This window comes from Acanthaster planci, linkage group LG10 (assembly GCF_054643075.1).
Source record: "Acanthaster planci isolate LZ-2023a linkage group LG10, COTS_SCS, whole genome shotgun sequence".
NCBI lineage: Eukaryota > Metazoa > Echinodermata > Asteroidea > Valvatida > Acanthasteridae > Acanthaster > Acanthaster planci.
In genome coordinates this window covers 19,707,643-19,726,129 of record NC_141786.1, presented here as the reverse complement: position 1 = coordinate 19,726,129, position 18,487 = coordinate 19,707,643, and the positions used below count along the sequence as shown (strand labels likewise).

General features: G+C 41.1%; 1 protein-coding gene and 1 pseudogene across 2 annotated transcripts; both read right to left on the bottom strand.

Moving 5' to 3' along the window:
- Positions 1-2,450: 2,450 nt before the first annotated feature.
- On the bottom strand, positions 2,451-9,828 carry LOC147797956 (E3 ubiquitin-protein ligase TRIM45-like). Its single transcript, XM_087141789.1, has 3 exons — positions 9,306-9,828; positions 6,053-7,351; positions 2,451-4,505 (listed from the first exon to the last, which is right to left on the bottom strand). Exons 2-3 carry the CDS (start codon positions 7,347-7,349, stop codon positions 3,886-3,888), a joined length of 1,917 nt encoding a protein of 638 aa, XP_086997915.1. The 5' UTR covers positions 7,350-7,351; positions 9,306-9,828; the 3' UTR covers positions 2,451-3,885.
- A 1,326-nt stretch (positions 9,829-11,154) lies between these two features.
- Positions 11,155-18,347, bottom strand: LOC147797955 (E3 ubiquitin-protein ligase TRIM45-like; annotated as a pseudogene). The gene is made up of 3 exons (XR_015426587.1): positions 17,939-18,347; positions 14,689-15,987; positions 11,155-13,386 (listed from the first exon to the last, which is right to left on the bottom strand). The product of XR_015426587.1 is annotated as an E3 ubiquitin-protein ligase TRIM45-like (transcript).
- Positions 18,348-18,487: the final 140 nt, after the last annotated feature.

Genomic DNA, 18,487 nt, shown 5'->3' with positions numbered 1-18,487 from the left:
AATATCTACTTTGTCAACGGACGATTGCCGGACCATGAAAATGAATAGTAATGAAAAATAAATACTAACGCATCTTCGAAAAAGACGGGCGACATATTTTACGGCGTTGATGACGCTCTCCACTGTTGAAAATATGACGTGCTCGTTCTCGAATCCCAGAAAGGAAAAGTCTGAATCAAGAATAGGGAAGCTGGACAAAAAGGACCTGTTCAACTGTGAGGAGAATGATTTCTCCAAATTTGGGTTAAACATATTACATGTTGCCATGAGTGATTCCCGAACTTTATTCTGCAATTCTTATCCTACTCTAATGGTAAATATTTGTAGACCAGACCAATCTTATGGTCAGGTTAAAACCTGTTTTGAAATATCTTGAAAATGTTAACGGCGCTGGTATTTTACAATTTTGTACAAATATTATATGAAACGTATGCCACATATTAGAGATTGAGAAAGGACGCTATAGCTGCGTAAGAATACTTATAAAACATCCATATTAACAAACTGAGACTACTATTCAGTCAACAATCGACTACCGATTTCAATACAATAGCGCTTTAATTAAGGAAATATTACAAAAAGTGATTCAAATTTAACAGCCAATCACACACAAATAACTTTAATTCTTTTCATTAGATCAGTCAAATTTTAGCCAATGCAAATCATGGAGCTTTTTTGTTTGAAATGCAACTAAGCTTACCAGAAATTTGGAGTACATTCGTCACAGCATTTCACTGCACATCAGCAAAAAGTTAAGACGTTAGATATCCCATTACGATTGATCTTGAAAAAATCAAATCCAATGTTTGCTGATTCCATTGTTATGCAGTTGCACTGGTTCCCTTCCTTCCCTACCTCCCTTCACTCTAACTTTGAAATCAGTGCAGCGGAACCCATCATTGCGCAGTTGAAACTCTATTCATTGGATGCTCTATTTGTCGAGTAAATTTTAATTTTAGGAGAATTTTTTTCGTAGGTTCTTTCTCATTGCTTTTCAACTGTCTTCAATGTAATAATCCACTGCAATATGTGTGCATGAAACCGAGTCTGAATCTGTCGTTGAGACAGGGCAATTCCAACATCTCCTGTGAACGCCAACGTATAGGTATTTCTGTGACAGCATTTTATTAATGTTGACAGCACCTGACTACAATTAACGACTCCTTACAGATTTCCTGGAGTGAGTTCCATATACGAATGTGACTTTACACCCTGTTCACAAACCCTATGAGGGTGGTCTGAAAATTTCTGTGTTTTCTAAGAATATGTTTCGATATTTTCACTGCTAAATTGACTTTTGGACATATTATTGCTTTCTGAAGATTAATAAGGCCCTCCAGGGGAAAATAAGCAGCACTTGTACGTGACAATTTTACCAATTTTCTTTCTGTAAAAGTTCGTTTAATGTAGGCCTACAAATGACCTTTGCAAAAGTCCATTCGCGTATGCGCAGTTCTTAATTACAAATTGGCTTATTGTTTCAATTCATGATGGTAGTCCAGCGAGCTTTATTTTTCTTGCAGATATTTTCAAACTGATTAACTGATTAGCTTTCACATTTTGAGCTACTCCCCTCCGTATATACGTTGGTTTTACAATACGTTTCCAAAGCCGCCTTAAGCCCCAATTCACAGTCATTTCAGTATCAGCTTGTCATAAGCTTCAACTTCAGTTCCTTTCAACTCGTCTCTCTTCCAACTCCATTTCAAATTTATTGTGTCGAGAAAACAATTTTTTTCTGGAAGTGACACTTCGTACAGTCGGACCATAACAAAGTATAGTAATGCAGTGTAATTGGCCATACCGCACCTTTTGGTTGGAATGGTAATCTTGAGTTGGGACAACAACCGTACTTGGGTGTGACCAGATTATTCATTCTTTGTCAATCTCGTAAAATGACCCACAAGTCTCTGAATTTCGCTCTTTACGCTCCAGCAAAGTTCCCTCAGACCTAACGCTCCGTATCTGTGCGCTTGAATGCTCTGGAAAACCAACATTCTGTGCAAAAGGCCAAGCTCTTTCCTGAGGTCAGAGTGTTTGTATTTCCGTAACAGATCGGCTACCAAAAACAAAACTAAAGGCGTATTAATATTTACACAGGCTTTACGTTCGAGATACTCTCTCTACGGATTTCAATTTAGTTGCCAAGTAGTAATGTGATAGGGAAGAAAACGGATATCTAGAATTATAGGATCAACATGGTTTAAATGGGACGGGACAGGGAAGCCATTCTCAACTTGAATGCAACAAGCACCGGACGTGGTATGTAGACGTAGAGAGACACACAAGATGTTGCTTGTAATACTCAACTTTGATGTATTGACCCAACTAACTACCCGGGGTACTGTCATACATACATGTAGGCGTCCTCAGAAACTACAGCCTATAAGGAAGAAATTCCATTTCTTGAAGGAACAAAGTATTAAATGAAAGCAGTCGATATGCAAAGCTCTTCTTTCAAACACATAATACGTACATTTTATTCATACTGCAACAGCAATGTCCCTAAACTTCAGACTTTATCACAAAAATTATGAAATACCCAAGAGGGTTTTCCTTTAGACTGTCTGATTTCGTTACTGACAACCAGATCATATGTCACGCGCAGACAAACAACCAGGAGTAATTAAACAACCTCAATTATGGCACACTTTAAAAGCTCTCTTACAAACTTCCTGGAGAGCCCAGAGGAAGTTTTTGATGCGTGTCGTATAACGGGTCTGGTTCTTGATACGTCCCCAAGACTTCTTTATTACTGAAAACGTACGGCTTATTTCATATCACTACATAGTACAAGGGGCAACTATACAGCCATACGGATAAGCTAGTAAATCTGTCCACTGTCAAAACGAGTCTTGGGACTCATTTTTTTACTTGGTAGAGGTTTATATTCTGTAAGTGGAATATTGTTGCTGTCAGTAATTAAAACTATGGAAATAAAAATGCAAGAAAATTAAGCAATTTGCCAATAAAGCTTTTTATAACCTAAATTTCATCTTGCTGTTGCCTCTGCAACAGAGAAAAACATCATTTCAATCTCTAACAAAACCTTCATTTGAATTCAAAAGAAAACGAAATGATTTTTGTTTCGAAAGGAGTTGCAAAGGAAATGAATCAATATAACTCTCCTCCAAATGGTGACATTGGGCCTGTCTTTAACGAGGTATTAATTCGTAATATACATTCAACTGCAAATAAGAATAAGGCGGTTCAACACAAAGGGACAGTTTAGTTATGAGGGGAATATTCCTCCTAACGTGAGTTCCACATCGACTTTTACAAATGTACTTCACCATTTAAATGATGAGACCTTCGCTATCCCACTACTCACACAAAGTAAGCTTTTGAGAACATTAAAATTTATTTAAATCTCAATGAGAACAATTTGACTTCACATCTTATTTTTCAGTTTTTATACTCTCCTCAATTTGATAATCCCCTGCAAGGTGTTTGCATTAAAATGAGTCTGATTCTTTTGATGAGACGAGCTAACAACTTCCCATATCTCCTGTGAGCACTCACGGTAGGCGTAACTCACCAATATTGTGATACATTTACTACTGTTAAATGGACTATGAAAATAATTCATAAGTCGTAAGGAAATATAGTTAACAATGCAAAACTAACAAAGGAAATTTGCTTAAATGATGAGCACTTTATGTAGCTCCCATACTTTTGAATCCCGTCTCAGCGAAATTTTGATGTAGTTTGCTTTCCATTTCTACTATGCATTAAGCCTACGCAAACCTTTGTGGACCTAATTTCTATTTAAAAAATAAGTCATGAAACCGAATGTCAAGATTGTACACACCGCAACGTTTCCGACTAATGCTACTGCTGTTTCCTCCCCGAAAAGCGGAAGGAAATCGACTTGTTTGTGTTACATTAAACAAAGTCATAAATCTTCACTGAGTACGAGTCTGCAACTGCCAGTTGCCCATCTGCTGTGAATGTGATTCCCATGGGCAAGTGCAGACCCTCTGCGACGCAGTGGAGAAAGCCACCTTGAGGGTCATAGTGGTGGATATGACCGGTGCTATCACAATTACGCATTGCAACATAAATGCCTGTGCTATCTGCGCATACACCAGTACAGCGTCCAACTACCTCACCATCGATGGTAGGTTTGATGGTGAACAGTGTATCACCATTCCCATCAACAACACCAACTAACTGTTTAAAGTCACTGATTACAACTCGATCATTGCTGTCAACAGCCACATAACGAGGTTCAATCTTGACTGGGATGGTGCTTCTGAGTTCGCCATCAGTGGGGCTGTGTTCGGTCAGCACCATCCTCTGGACATCACCAACCACAATGGTCCCATCCGTCTTGACTGCTACACTCTGGAGGTTCACTGCGGTCTTACCGACCTCACTCGGTGGCACTGTGGGGAACTGGAAAGCCAGCGTGTTGTCCTTGTCAAAGACTTCCACGTGGGATACGCTCTGCTGAACAACCACCAGGAGATTGCCGGTGCGTGTAGCTGCAATGCCACGTGGGCCTGTTTGGAGTTGATAGACAAAAAGAAAAGCATTAACCAATCACCCACGTAAATGAAGAGTTATAAAGCCAGAGACCTAGGATCGACCCTTGTCCCTTCCTCGACAAATAGATCCCAGGAACCTGGAGTTATTTATTATGAAGCAATCAATATGACGTTCATGGAAGAAGTTTCAAAGAAGCGGCTCACGTGTAGCTACGTCCATGCATAGCAAGTGAACAAGGATTCATGTAGAATGTATATTGAAGCCTCCCCCTCCCTGTCTAGCGAGTCCGTGGAATTTTGAATTTTTCCTTCTCTCAAGACAATAAGCCCAGCTGGAGCCCCTTCTCAACCTTTGTTGTTGCCAGGCTTGCGTTAATTCGTAATATTAATTTACTAGAATGCACGGTCGGGTGGAAACGAACTCTAGGAATAGAAAGTAAGTTTCCCATCAAAATAACAAGCAAGAGGGCGTTCTCCTCGTTACCGCCCACTACCCGTGCTGCATGCTGTAAATGGATGAAGGGACGCTGGCAAATAGATACTTCGCAAAAACAGAAATGCGCTTTGAGTTTTACGGGACAAAATGTTGATCATGACCCACTGTGTAGATGAAACGTGTCCAACAATTCGAAGAACATATTACATTTCCCTGAATGTTTAAAGGGTTAAATAGAAAACATTTAATTCATTTGAAGCATTAAAGAAAACTAATAATACGTAACCACTTCAAAAACCTCATATATTTGATGTTTACCCCATTAATTGTGACCCAAAAATGAATATTATTTTTTTGCATTTCCCCGCCCACAAAAAATCCCCTTTTGGCTGTTTGCGCTCCCTTTAAAAAATGTTTGATCCGGAATTGAGGTTCACTGAATTTGTTTTTAAGAATCCATGCATTGCGCAACTAAACTGCCCTGTAGTCTTTCTGGAGAGTTGAACATTCTTTGAATGACATATCCTACAATATCTGGAAAAATAAACATGCCAATCATTTTTTTCTCTTAGAGCCTCCTCCGTCTGGGTACCATGTGACTCTGCCAAAAGCCTTTAGATTTGTTATGTGGCCTGACACGAGTGGCGTATGCAGTTGCAGCAACTTGCCCCCAACCGACGGGTTGTTTTGTCTGTTTGTTTTAGAATACGTCATAGGTGAGTAGGAAAGAAAGTAACCAGTACATTTGCAAGTACTAACTTACTCTTCAGCAACCGTGGTTCCTATTGTCCCCTAGTTTTATAGGTGCACGATTTGAATAGGTATACAAACTCAAGGGCACCCACGAAAAAAAGGCTTGACACGTCGCTGTTTGACACCAAGCAATGGGAGACTTTGAGACGCATAGCGGCGGCAGACACAACTGTCCTTTTTGGTTGATCTTGGCATGCACGTGCAGTTCTAGGAATTCGTGCTAGTTCTGAGCACGCGCACAACCGAGAAGGACCAGCTTGTCTGCCGCCACCATACGTCTCAAAGTCTCCAACTCCGAAATAAATGATAATATTTTTTACGACAAAACAAAGCACCAGTGTATCATTTTTTGGCAGTTTCTACACAAACCTACATCGTTTCATCGGGATTGTGCTTTTCTGATTACCGTCGATGCTGCAGATCACAACTCGTTTGTTCAAGCAGTCAGCCACTGCAACCTCATCAGGCTGACGAGCAGCAATGTCCCAAGCCACATTGAACTCTCCTGGACCGCTTCCCTTGCGACCAAACACACATCGCTGCTTCCACTTTCCGTCCATTACTACCTTGCCCAGACAGATGTCACCTACCCCCTCACTCGGCTTGAACTTCAGAAATCCAAGCTTCTTGTCAACTCTTGGAATAGTTTGACCTGCCAACAATTTCAAGTCTTTGTTGATTGTTGCGTAGAGTGAGAGGAGCTCACTATCCGCTGCCGTCCTTGTCACCTCTCTTGCTGTCTCCAATGAATGCTGTATTCTCTCCGATGCCAAACTCATTGTTTTCTCATATTCTGCCAGTTTTTGAAGACGATTGCTTTGGATTTTTTTGATGTCATCAATGATGCAATTTTCTTGAGCTGTGACCTCTGCTCTTATCTCAGCTGCCCTGTCCTGCACTTCTGTCATGACTGTCTTCACTTGAATATCCAAGTCATACTTCATTCTTGAAACTGTCTCCTTAGATTTCTGGAGTTGGTTCAATACTTTTTCAAGGGGAGAATACAAATCAGCTAATATCTGTCTGTTTGTCGATACGGCCTCTTTTATTTCAAGATAGGTATGTTCTGGTATGCGATGTTTCATGACGGTACAATCTCGACAAATTAACATTTCACACGTTGTGCAGAAGAATCGTGTAACTTTCCCCTCGTGGGTCGGACATTTTGGACAGTATTGTTCAGGCAGCTTTTTCACTTTAATCTTCCCTTGGCGGATTTCTTCTAATGGGGGTATTGTGTGGCTTGACGTGGCAGCAATCCGTAGCTGTGTACTTCGACAATGTGAGCAGATATTCTGTTCACAGTCCAGACAGCGATGCGTTGCCTCATTGCCATCATCACATGTCTCACAGAGCAGCTTCATCTCACCCGAACACACCAACTTTTCCTGTAGTTCAGTCTCCTCAACCAGACCGATCAGATAAAAGTTGGTTTTCAGGCCTCTAACCCCCGCCTGTGGAAGTTGTGTCTCTTGTCGACACACGGGGCAAGGAATCTCTGTACAGCCTTGGTGCTTCGTGCTGCAGTATGTCAGCAGACATTGCTCACAGAAACTATGCAGACAGTCCAGTATCTTGGGTCGTTGGAATCTCTCACTACAAATGGGGCATTCAAGATAATGCCTGCTGATCGTCTCTAGAGCTGAACTCACTGCTGATCCTGTCGCCATTTCTACGTATTAGGCAAATTAGAAACAAAGGTCCTCTATAAATTAAACTGTGAAAATTGTTCTTCTTTGAACAAACAACCGCATGAACGAATTCAAAGTGAAGGAAATACTTGTGGGAACAATTTGATTTCCTCTGTTTTTTGAATCTGTTTCTCCCGGACAAGGCCGCCAAACTTCCCTTCCAAATTATATTTTAGGACAGCCCCCCCCCAAAAAAAACCACAGGACACTTCAAACCCACGCTCTTTGTGCCAGGAATAATTATTAGATAATGGAAAGAAAAGACCAATGACGTCGAATACAGCAGATCCTATTGCAGTAACACGCAGACATTTTCAGGCACACTTTCTGGAATGTGTCCGATAGTGCCATCAAGTATGGTCAACATCTCTTGACTATTTGAAATTGATCATGCCGATGTGAATGAAATAACGACATGATTCAATAGTTCCATCGCCCAGGCATTGGGCACTGCAATCTTGCAGTTCATCTTGCAGGCTTCGTTTTACGCCAAAGGAGCGGGTACAAAATCGTGATAAAGATTACACTCAGGATACCGGAGGCGCCCATTTTTTGTTTAATTTGGAGTTTTTGTGACGCGTTTTTTATTCAAATGTAACGTGCATAGGTGTGAGCGGGTGTGCTAATAAATAAATGCCAATAAAGGGAGACAGGAGAACGCTTTTAGTAGTGTTTTCCTGTAGTATAATTTGACTATTTGTGGAATAGTTTCCACGGACAAAATTGTTTTTGTTTCTAATCCGCAGTTCAGTTTCTAATTCATGACGGTAGGCCAGTGAGTCATGAAACATGTTTTTCTCGTGTTTCAACGTGACAAGTTCCGTTTCACATTTTGAACCCCTTTCCTTGCTATAACGTCTTTCTGTGTTGATTTACACGACAACATTGCCTGTCTATTTTGTCAGAGAAAACGTCGACAATAAGAAATAAATCAGAGGTCCGTTTCATGACCAGTGGGATTATCTGTACAAGACGCAGATACGTTACAGCTGAAAAGGTTTCCCTCAGGCTTGAAGCCAAGGTGTCATAATTGGATGTGATCAATTTACGGCATATATCGGAAATTCTTGCCTAAAATTCAAATACAGCTCCGTTGCCCTTCTTTTCAACTGCCTCTGAAATTACATCAGAGTTATTTAGGTTCCTTTCATTGTAAAACAAAAGGCCCCAAAGTAATGATGAAATGAGAATAAAAGAAAATGAAATGAAGGAGACTTGAAACACCATGGTGCTATTTGAAGTTACTGCATGGTCCATTTAACGCTAACGCGGTTTAAAAGATACGTAGATGTAGCTCTCGTCCTCTCCAACTTGTTCATGAACTGACTATTGAGCCCCCATGGTGTGTAAATCCCGGGGGATGGGGAAATATACCCCCCTTGGTGGGGGTATGGGCTATTAAATCATCCCCACTTTTGTTTGTGATGAGAAAAAAAATAAAGCGGATTGTGATGAATTTTCAGGATTTCCCAACGACTGAAATGCAATATCACTGTATCAGAAAAGAAACAGCAATTTTAGAAAGCCATAAGTAAACCATTTTGGTTAAAGATTCTGCATGAATTTAATACACATTACAGAAGTACACCTTTATCAAAAACATCAACCCCCCAATCATGTCAAATTTTCATGTCCGGACAAATCGTCCCCCCATAATTTCCCCGTCCTCCATCTGCCCAGTTTTCAACACAGATTGACTCCACTGTGAGCTCCTTTTAACATAAGACCCCTTCCCCAAATTGTGCCACCTTTTAAACTTTTTGGTTTGGGGAAACTTTGAAGCCATCGGGACCAGAGTCTGGACTGATCTCGTAGCCCGTACTCTATGTCCTATCGCCGGCAATTACCGATGAGGTATTCTTGCCACGTACCTTTTCAAACAAACCACTGACAAGTTCTTTGAAAGATTTCTGCAACGGAAGGAATTTCACTTACCATTCAAATGAACGTCCTTGCTTTCCTTTTTAAATTGAATCGATTGATTTGTCTAGAGTTTTATAGAGATTCTTCCACTCTTGTAATGTAGAAACCACACCTGTAGCACAGATTTTGGAAAGTGTAGATGCAAAGTGTTTCCTGGAAAATGGCGCCGACAAGGTGTGGTGTGTAGAATACGCAAGCAATGTACAGCGAGTGGTACATAAGACCAGACCTGCGTTGGTTTGACATTGATGTCTATTCCAAACTGTACGGTACATTCTCAAAGCCGCCTTACGCTTCAGTGCACAGTAATTTGCAAACCAAAGTTTGTCATGAACTTCAAAGCCAGTCCCTTCAACCCAGTCTCCCTTTCAACTCATTTCCACACCGTTGTGTCGAGACTCCATTCTGTTGGGACGAACCTTGCCACAGCTGCACCATAACAAACTACGGTAATACACAGTAACGTGCCGTTCAGCACTAAACAGTTGGATTACACAGACTTGACGTTGCCAGTCCTGAGTGTGACAGAATGTTTCATTCTTTGTCGGTTTGCGGGGAGCTTGTCAGAACATCGCCTTTTCAGGTCAAGAGATGGATCGTTCAGACCTACCACGCGGTACCATTACGCTAATTAGAACCACTCTGGAAATCAGCAATCAGTACAAGAAATTAACCAAGATTTGATAGCATAAAGTGTCCTTGGTATTTGCGTAATAAGACGAAAACTAATAATGGTGACACATTCTCCTGAGCATAGGAAGTTGTTTCAAAACATTGATGTCATTTGGAAGAGAACAGGAATTTAGAATTATAAGGTCAACATCGTTTAGACGCTACCAGGAGACTGTCCCAATAAGAGGCGAGGACTATAAATGGCACGTAGACAGAGACGGACACAGGATGCAATTTGCCACATTCAACCTTGATTTATTTCCACCTCAACTATGTAGATACAAACTACAGCTACAGGGCCTACGTGCATTTATATCAGATAGTGCAATGTTCATTCTCTTATGAAACTTAGAAAGCCGACAGTCATATTGGGGGTTTCCTTTACACTGTACAGTTTCGTCATTGGCGGTCAGATAATGGCTGTGTCGTGCACAGACACGAAACGAGAGTCTCCAACCCCAACTGTGGCCATGCATATTACGCTTTCAAATAATCTTTACGGCGAGTCCAGAGAAAAATTGTAGTCCGTTTCGAATTAGAGTCGCTACTACCCCGACGGCTGTCCATTACACCGAATGCACTATACAGGCAACGTACATAGCCAGCTGTGTTCATGATTAGTTCACTGCATAGCAAAAGGGGTAACTGTGTAATATTACGATAAATCTTATTCTTGGAATTTATTTTTCTGATGAGGTTTAGACACTGGTTCAACCCGTTTTTACGCCGGAGGCTTGCAGTTCACTGGGATGTCAACACAAACAACTGTGGCACTGATATGCAAATAACCGAGGCACAACGCATATTATAGCTACGTCATGATACACATTCACAGGACAAAATTGAAATGGTCAGTTCGCTTTCACTCAAGCACAGTTCTATGAAATTATTAAAGCCTATAAACACTGTCAAAACTACAAAATCCATCAAACCTACCGGACTTTGCCAATGACACAATGACACAGATGTTTGTTGCTTGTAATACTCAACTTTGATGTATTGACCCAACTAACTACCCGGGGTACTGTCATACAGTACTGTCAGAAACTACAGCCTAGAAGGAAGAAATTCCATTTTTTAACCCTAACAGTCCTAAATCCTCCAATTTTAATATGATTTTGCACACACCCTAGGGAGTTAGGGTTAAAGGAACAAAGCATTAAATAAAAGCAGTCGATGTGCAAAGCTCTTCTATCAAACACAGACTACGTAAATTTTATTCATACTGCAACAGCAATGTCCCTACACTTCAGACTTTATCACAAAAATCATTAAATACCCAAGAGGGTTTTCCTTTAGACTATACGATTTTGTTACTGACAACCAGATCATATGTCACGCGCAAACAAACAAACAAACAGGAGTAATTAAACAACCTCAATTATGGCACCCTTTAACAGCTCTCTCACAAACTTCCTGGAGAGCTGTCGTATTACGGGTCTGGTTCTTGATACGTCCACAAGACTTCTTGATTACTGATAACGTACGGCTTACTTCATATCACTACATAGTACAAGGGGCAACTGTACAACCATACGGATAATCCAGTAAATCTGTCCACTGTCAAAACTACTCTTGGGACTTAGCTTTTTTATTTGGTAGAGGTTTAGATGCGTGCTCAACCCTTCCTTGTGCAGGAAACATTCAAGGAGGTCAGCCGAAAAGTAGCAACGTTACCCACAGACATGCAAATAACCGTTACAATGTAAATTACCTACGTCATGATAAATATTCACATTTAAAACAATGGAAAGGTCATGTTGCCTTTAAATAATACTCGGTATAGTCTTTGAAAACGTTTATATTCTGTAAGTGGAATATTGTTGCTGTCAGTAATTAAAACTATGTAAATAAAATCCAAGAACATTAAGCAATTTGTCAATAAAGCTTTTTATAACCTACATTTCATCTTGCTTTTGCCTCTGCCACAGAGAAAAACATCATTTAAATCTTTAACAAAACCTTCATTTGAGTTCAAAAGAAAACAAAATGAATTTTGTTTCGAAAGGAGTTGCAAAGGGGAATGAATAAATATACCTCTCCTCCAAATGGTGACATTGGGCCTGTTTTAACGAGGTATTAATTCGTAATATACATTCAACCTCAAATAAGAATAAGGCGGTTCAACACAAAGGGACAATTTAGTTATGAGGGGAATATTCCTCCTAACGTGAGTTCCCCATCGACATTTACAAATGTACTTCACCATTTAAATGATGAGACCTTCGCTATCCCACTACTCACACAAAGTAAACTTTTGAGAACATTAAAATTTTATTTAAATCTCAATGAGAACAATTTGACTTCATATATTATTTTTAAGTTTTTATACTCCCCTCAATTTGATAATCCCCTGCAATTTGTGTTCATTAAAATGGGAATGATTCTTTTGATGAGACGAGCTAACAACTTCCCATATCTCCTGTGAGCGCTCATGGTAGGCATAACTCACCAATATTGGGATACATTTACTGCTGTTAAATGGACTATGAAAAGAATTCACATGTCGTGAGAAAATATAGTTAACAATGCAAAACTGACAAAGGAAATTTGTTTAAATGATAAGCACTTTACGTAGCTCCCATACTTTTGAATCCCATCTCAGTGAAATTTTAATGTAGTTTGCTTTCCATTTCTACTATGCAGTAAGCCTACGCAAACCTTTGTGGATCTAATTTCCTATTTAAAAAAATAAGTCATGAAATTGAAGGCAATGATGCACACACCGCAACGTTTCCGACGAATGCTACTGCTGTTTCCTTCCGAAGAAAGCAGAAGGAGATCGATTTGTTTGTGTTACATTAAACAAAGTCATAAATCTTCACTGAGTAAAAGTCTGCAACTGCCAGTTGCCCATCTGCTGTGAATGTGATTCCCAGGGGACAGTGCAGACCCTCTGCGATGCAGTGGAGAAAGCCACGTCGAGGGTCGTAGTGGTGGATATGACCAGTGTAACTACCATTATGCATTGCAACATAGATGCCTGTGCTATCTGCGAATACACCAGTACAGCGTCCAACTACCTTACCATCGATGGTAGGTCTGATGGTGAACAGTGTATCACCATTCCCATCAACAACACCGACTAACTGTTTAAAGTCACTGATTACAACTCGATCATTGCTGTCAACAGCCACATAACGAGGTTCAATCTTGACTGGGATGGTGCTTCTGAGTTTGCCATCAGTGGGGCTGTGTTCGGTCAGCACCATTCTCTCGATGTCACCTACCACAATGGTCCCATCCGTCTTGACTGCTACACTCTGGAGGTTCACTGCGGTCTTACCGACCTCACTCAGTGGCACTGTGGGGAACTGGAAAGCCAGCGTATTGTCCTTGTCAAAGACTTTCACGTGGAATACGCTCTGCTGAACAACCACCAGGAGATTGCCGGTGCGTGTAGCTGCAATGCCACGTGCCCCTATTTGGAGTTAAAAGACAAAAAGAAAAGCATTAACCAATCACCCACGTAAATGAAGAGTTATAAAGCCAGAGACCTAGGATCGACCCTTGTCCCTTCCTCGACAAATAGATCCCGGGAACCTGGAGTTATTTATTATGAAGCAACCAATATGAAGTTCACGGAAGAAGTGAGAAAAAAAAAAAACCCCGGCTAAACATGTAGCTACGTCCATGCATAGCAAGTGAACAAGGATTCATGTAGAATGTATATTGAAGCCTCCCCCTCCCTGTCTAGCGAGTCCGTGGAATTTGGAATTTTTCCTTCCCTCACGACAATAAGCCCCAGGTGGAGTCACTTCTCAACCTTCGTTGTTGCCAGGCTTGCGTTAAATGTTCGTAATGTTAATACACTAGAACACTCGGTAGTATGGCAACGAACTTCAGGAAAAGAAAGTAAATTTTCCATCAAAATAAGGAGCAAGAGGGCGTTCTTCTCGTTACCGTCCACTACCTGTGCTGCATAGTATTTAAACATGGACGAATGAACGATGGCAAATAGATACTTCACAAAAACAGAAATACGCATTGAGCCTTTAAGGGAGGAAATGTTGATCATGAACCATTGCGCAGATGCAACATTTGTTGCAGTGAATATGAAGCGCATATCTGTTTTGTTGTTATGTGACATATATTTGCCTGAATGTTTAAAAATTGTTTGATCCGGAATTTAGGTTCACTGGATTTGTTTTCAAGAATCCAGGTATTGTACAATTAAGCCGCCGTGTAGTCTTTTTGGGGAGAAGCAAATTCTCTGAGTAAAATATGCTGCAATATCTGGAAAAATGAATATGTCAATCATTTTTTTTTCTCTTAGAGCCTCCTCCGTCTGGGTACCATGTGACTCTGCCAAAAGCGTTTAGATTTGTTATGTGGCTTGACACCAGTGGCGTATCCAGTGACGGCAACTTGCCCCCAACCGACGGGCTGTTTAGACTGTTTGTTTTAGATTACAGCATAGGTGAATAGGAAGAAAGTAATCGGTGTATTTACGAGTATTTATCAAACATGAACAAACCCTTAGAAAACAACACCACTAAATTGAGGCAAGGGAGTTGGGACTGTGAGTAGGCCTAAGCATTTCGACCTTTTTTCTCCCTACCACCATGTTGAAAAAGCATTTTGCTTTTGATTTTGCCCCCAACACACACATCAGGCAGGATACACCACTGTTTGACATCGTAATTCCAAAATGAATCATGAATTTATATACGATAAACAAAGCACCAGTGTAACGTTGTGAGCAGTTTCTATCCAAACTTACGTCTTTCCATCGGGATTGTGCTTTTCTGGTTACCATTGATGCTGCAGATCACAACTCGTTTGTTGTAGCAGTCAGCCACTGCAACCTCATCAGGCTGACGAGCAGCAATGTCACAAGCCCAATTGAACTCTTCTTGAACGCTTCCCTTGTTACCAAACTCACATCGCTGCTCCCACTTTCCTTCCGTCACCACCTTGCCCAGACAGATGTCACCTACGCCCTCACTCGGCTTGAACTTCAGAAATCCAAGCCTCTTGTCAACTCTGGCAATAGTTTGACCTGCCAACAATTTCAAGTCTTTGTTGATTGTTGCGTAGAGTGAGAGGAACTCACTATTCGCTGCCGTCCTTGTCACCTCTCTTGCTGTCTCCAATGAATGCTGTATTCTCTCCGATGCCAAACTCATTGTTTTCTCATATTCTGCCAGTTTTTGAAGACGATTGCTTTGGATTTTTTTGATGTCATCAATGATGCGATTTTCTTGAGCTGTGACCTCTGCTCTTATCTCAGCTGCCCTGTCCTGCACTTCTGTCGTGACTGCCTTCACTTGAATATCCAAGTCATACTTCATTCTTGAAACTGTCTCCTTAGATTTCTGGAGTTGGTTCAATACTTTTTCAAGGGGAGAATACAAATCAGCTAATATCTGTCTGTATGTCGATACGGCCTCTTTTATTTCAAGATAGGCATGTTCTGGTATGCGATGTTTCATGACGGTACAATCTCGACAAATTAACATTTCACACGTTGTGCAGAAGAATCGTGTAACTTCCCCCTCGTGGGTCGGACATTTTGGACAGTATTGTTCAGGCAGCTTTTTCACTTTAATCTTCCCTTGGCGGATTTCTTCTAATGGGGGTATTGTGTGGCTTGACGTGGCAGCAATCCGTAGCTGTGTACTTCGACAATGTGAGCAGATATTCTGTTCACAGTCCAGACAGCGATGCGTTGCCTCACTGCCATCATCACATGTCTCACAGAGCAGCTTCGTCTCACCCGAACACACCAACTTTTCCTGTAGTTCAATCTCCTCAACCAGACCGATCAGATAAAAGTTGGTTTTCAGGCCTCAGACCCCCGCCTGTGGAAGTTGTGTCTCTTGTCGACACACGGGGCAAGGAATCTCTGTACAGCCCTGGTGCTTCGTGCTGCAGTATGTCAGCAGACATTGCTCACAGAAACTATGCAGACAGTCCAGTATCTTGGGTCGTTGGAATCTCTCACTACAAATGGGGCATTCGAGATGATGTCTGCTGATCGTCTCTAGAGCTGAACTCACTGCTGATCCTGTCGCCATTTCTACGTGATAAGGCAAATTAGAAACAAAGGTCCTCTATAAATTAAGCTGTGAAAGGTTTTCTTCTTTGAACAAACAACTGCATGAACGAGTTCAAAGTGAAGGAAATACTTGTGGGAACATTTTGATTTCTTCTGTTTTTGAAGTCTGTTTCTCCCGGACAAGGCCGCCAAACTTTCCTTCCAAATTGTATTTGAGGACCCCCCTCAAAAAAGGACACTTCAAACCCACGCACTTTGTGCCAGGAATAATTATTAGATAATAGAAAGAAAAGACCAATGACGTCGAATACAGCAGATCCTATTGCAGCAACACGCAGACATTTTCAGGCACACTTTCTGGAATGTGTCTGATAGTGCCATCAAGTATGGTCAACATCTCTTGACTATTTGAAATTGATCGTGCCGATGTGAATGAAATAACGACATGATTCAATATAGTTCCATTGCCCAGGCATTGGGCACTGCAATCTTGCAGTTCATCTTGCAGGCTTCGTTTTACGCCAAAGGAGCGGGTACAAAATCGTAATAAAGATGACACTCAGGATATCTGAGGCGCCCATTTTTAGTGTTATTTGGAGGTCTTTTGACACGTTTTTATTCAAATGTAACGTGCATAGTTGTGAGTAGGTGTGCTAATAAATAAATGCCAATAAAGGGAAACAGGAGAACGCTTTTAGTAGTGTTTTCCTGCATTATAATTTGACTATTTGTGGAATAGTTTCCACGGACAAAAATGTTTTTGTTTCTAATCCGCACTTCGGTTTCTAGTTCATGACGGTAGGCCAGTGAGTCATGAAGCATGTTTTTCTCGTGTTTCAACGTGACAAGTTCCGTTTCACATTTTGAACCCCTTTCCTTGCTATAACGTCGTTCTGTGATGATTTACACGGCAACATGGCCTGTCTATTTTGTCAGAGAAAACGTCGACAATAAGAAATAAATCAGAGGTCCGTTTCATGGACAGTGGGATTATCTGTACAAGACGCAGATACGTTACAACTGAAAAGGTTTCCCTCAGGCTTGAAGCCAAGGTGTCATAATTGGATGTGATCAATTGACGGCATATATCGGAAATTCTTGCCTAAAATTCAAATACAGCTCCTTTGCCCTTCTTTTCAACTGCTTCTGAAATTACATCAAAGTTATTTAGGTTCCTTTCAGTGTAAAACAAAAGGCCCCAAAGTAAAGATGAAATGAGAATAAAAGAAAATGAAATGAAGGAGACTTGAAACACCATGGTGCTATTTGAAGTTACTGCATGGTCCATTTAACGCTAACGCGTTTTAAAAGATACGAAGATGTAGCTCTCGTCCTCTCCAACTTGTTCATGAACTGACTATTGAGCCCCCATGGTGTGTAAATCCCGGGGGATGGGGAAATATACCCCCCTTGGTGGGGGTATGGGCTATTAAATCATCCCCACTTTTGTTTGTGATGAGAAAAAAAATAAAGCGGATTGTGATGAATTTTCAGGATTTCCCAACGACTGAAATGCAATATCACTGTATCAGAAAAGCGATAGCAACTTTAGAAAGCCATAAGTATACTATTTTGGTTAAAGATTCTGCATGAATTAAATACACATCACAGAAGTACATCTTTATCAAGAACATCGGCCCCCCCCCATCATGTCGAACTTTCATGACCGGGCAAATCGCCCCCCCCCCCACAATTTCCCCGTCCTCCATCTGCCCAGTTTTCAACACAGATTTACTCCACTGTGAGCTCCTTTTAACATTAGATCCCTTCCCCTAATTGTGCCACCTTTTTAACTATTTGGTTTGGGGAAACTTTGAAGCTATCGGGACCAGAGTCTGGACTGATCTCGTAGCCCGTACTCTATGTCCTATCGCCGGCAATTACCGATGTGGCAACCTTGCCACGTACCTTTTCAAACAAACCACTGACAAGTTCTTTGAAAGATTTCTGCAACGTAAGGTATTTCACTTACCATTCAAAGGAACGTCCTTGCTTTCCTTTTTAAATTGAATCGATTGATTTGTCTAGAGTTTTATCGAGATTCTTCCACTCTTGTAATGTAGAAATCACACCTGTAGCACAGATTTTGGAAAGTGTAGACGCGAAGTGTTTCCTGGAAAATGGCGTCGACAAGGTGTGGTGTGTAGGGATACGCAAGCAATGTACAGCGAGTGGTACAGAAGGCCGCTTGCGTTGGTTTGACATTGATGTCTATTCCAAACTGTACGGTACATTCTCAAAGCCGCCTTACACTTCAGTGCACAATAATTTGCAAACCACAGTTTGTCATGAACTTCAAAGCCAGTCCCTTCAACCCAGTCTCCCTTTCAACTCATTTCCACACCGTGGTGTCGAGACTCCATTCTGTTGGGACGAACCTAGCCACAGCTGCACCATAACAAACTACGGCAATACACAGTAACGTGCCATTCAGCACTAATCAGTTGGATTACACAGACTTGACGTTGCCAGTCCTGAGTGTGACAGAATGTTTCATTCTTTGTCGGTTTGCGGGGAGCTT

What these genes read in the sequence shown, in the direction of transcription:
- LOC147797956 (XM_087141789.1), bottom strand. Translation starts at nt 7,349, where the DNA reads ATGGCGACAGGATCAGCAGTGAGTTCAGCTCTAGAGACGATCAGCAGG. An exon ending in CACAATCCCGATGAAACGAT is followed by an intron (nt 4,506 to 6,052) that starts GTAGGTTTGTGT and finishes AACTCCAAACAG; the next exon opens with GCCCACGTGGCATTGCAGCT.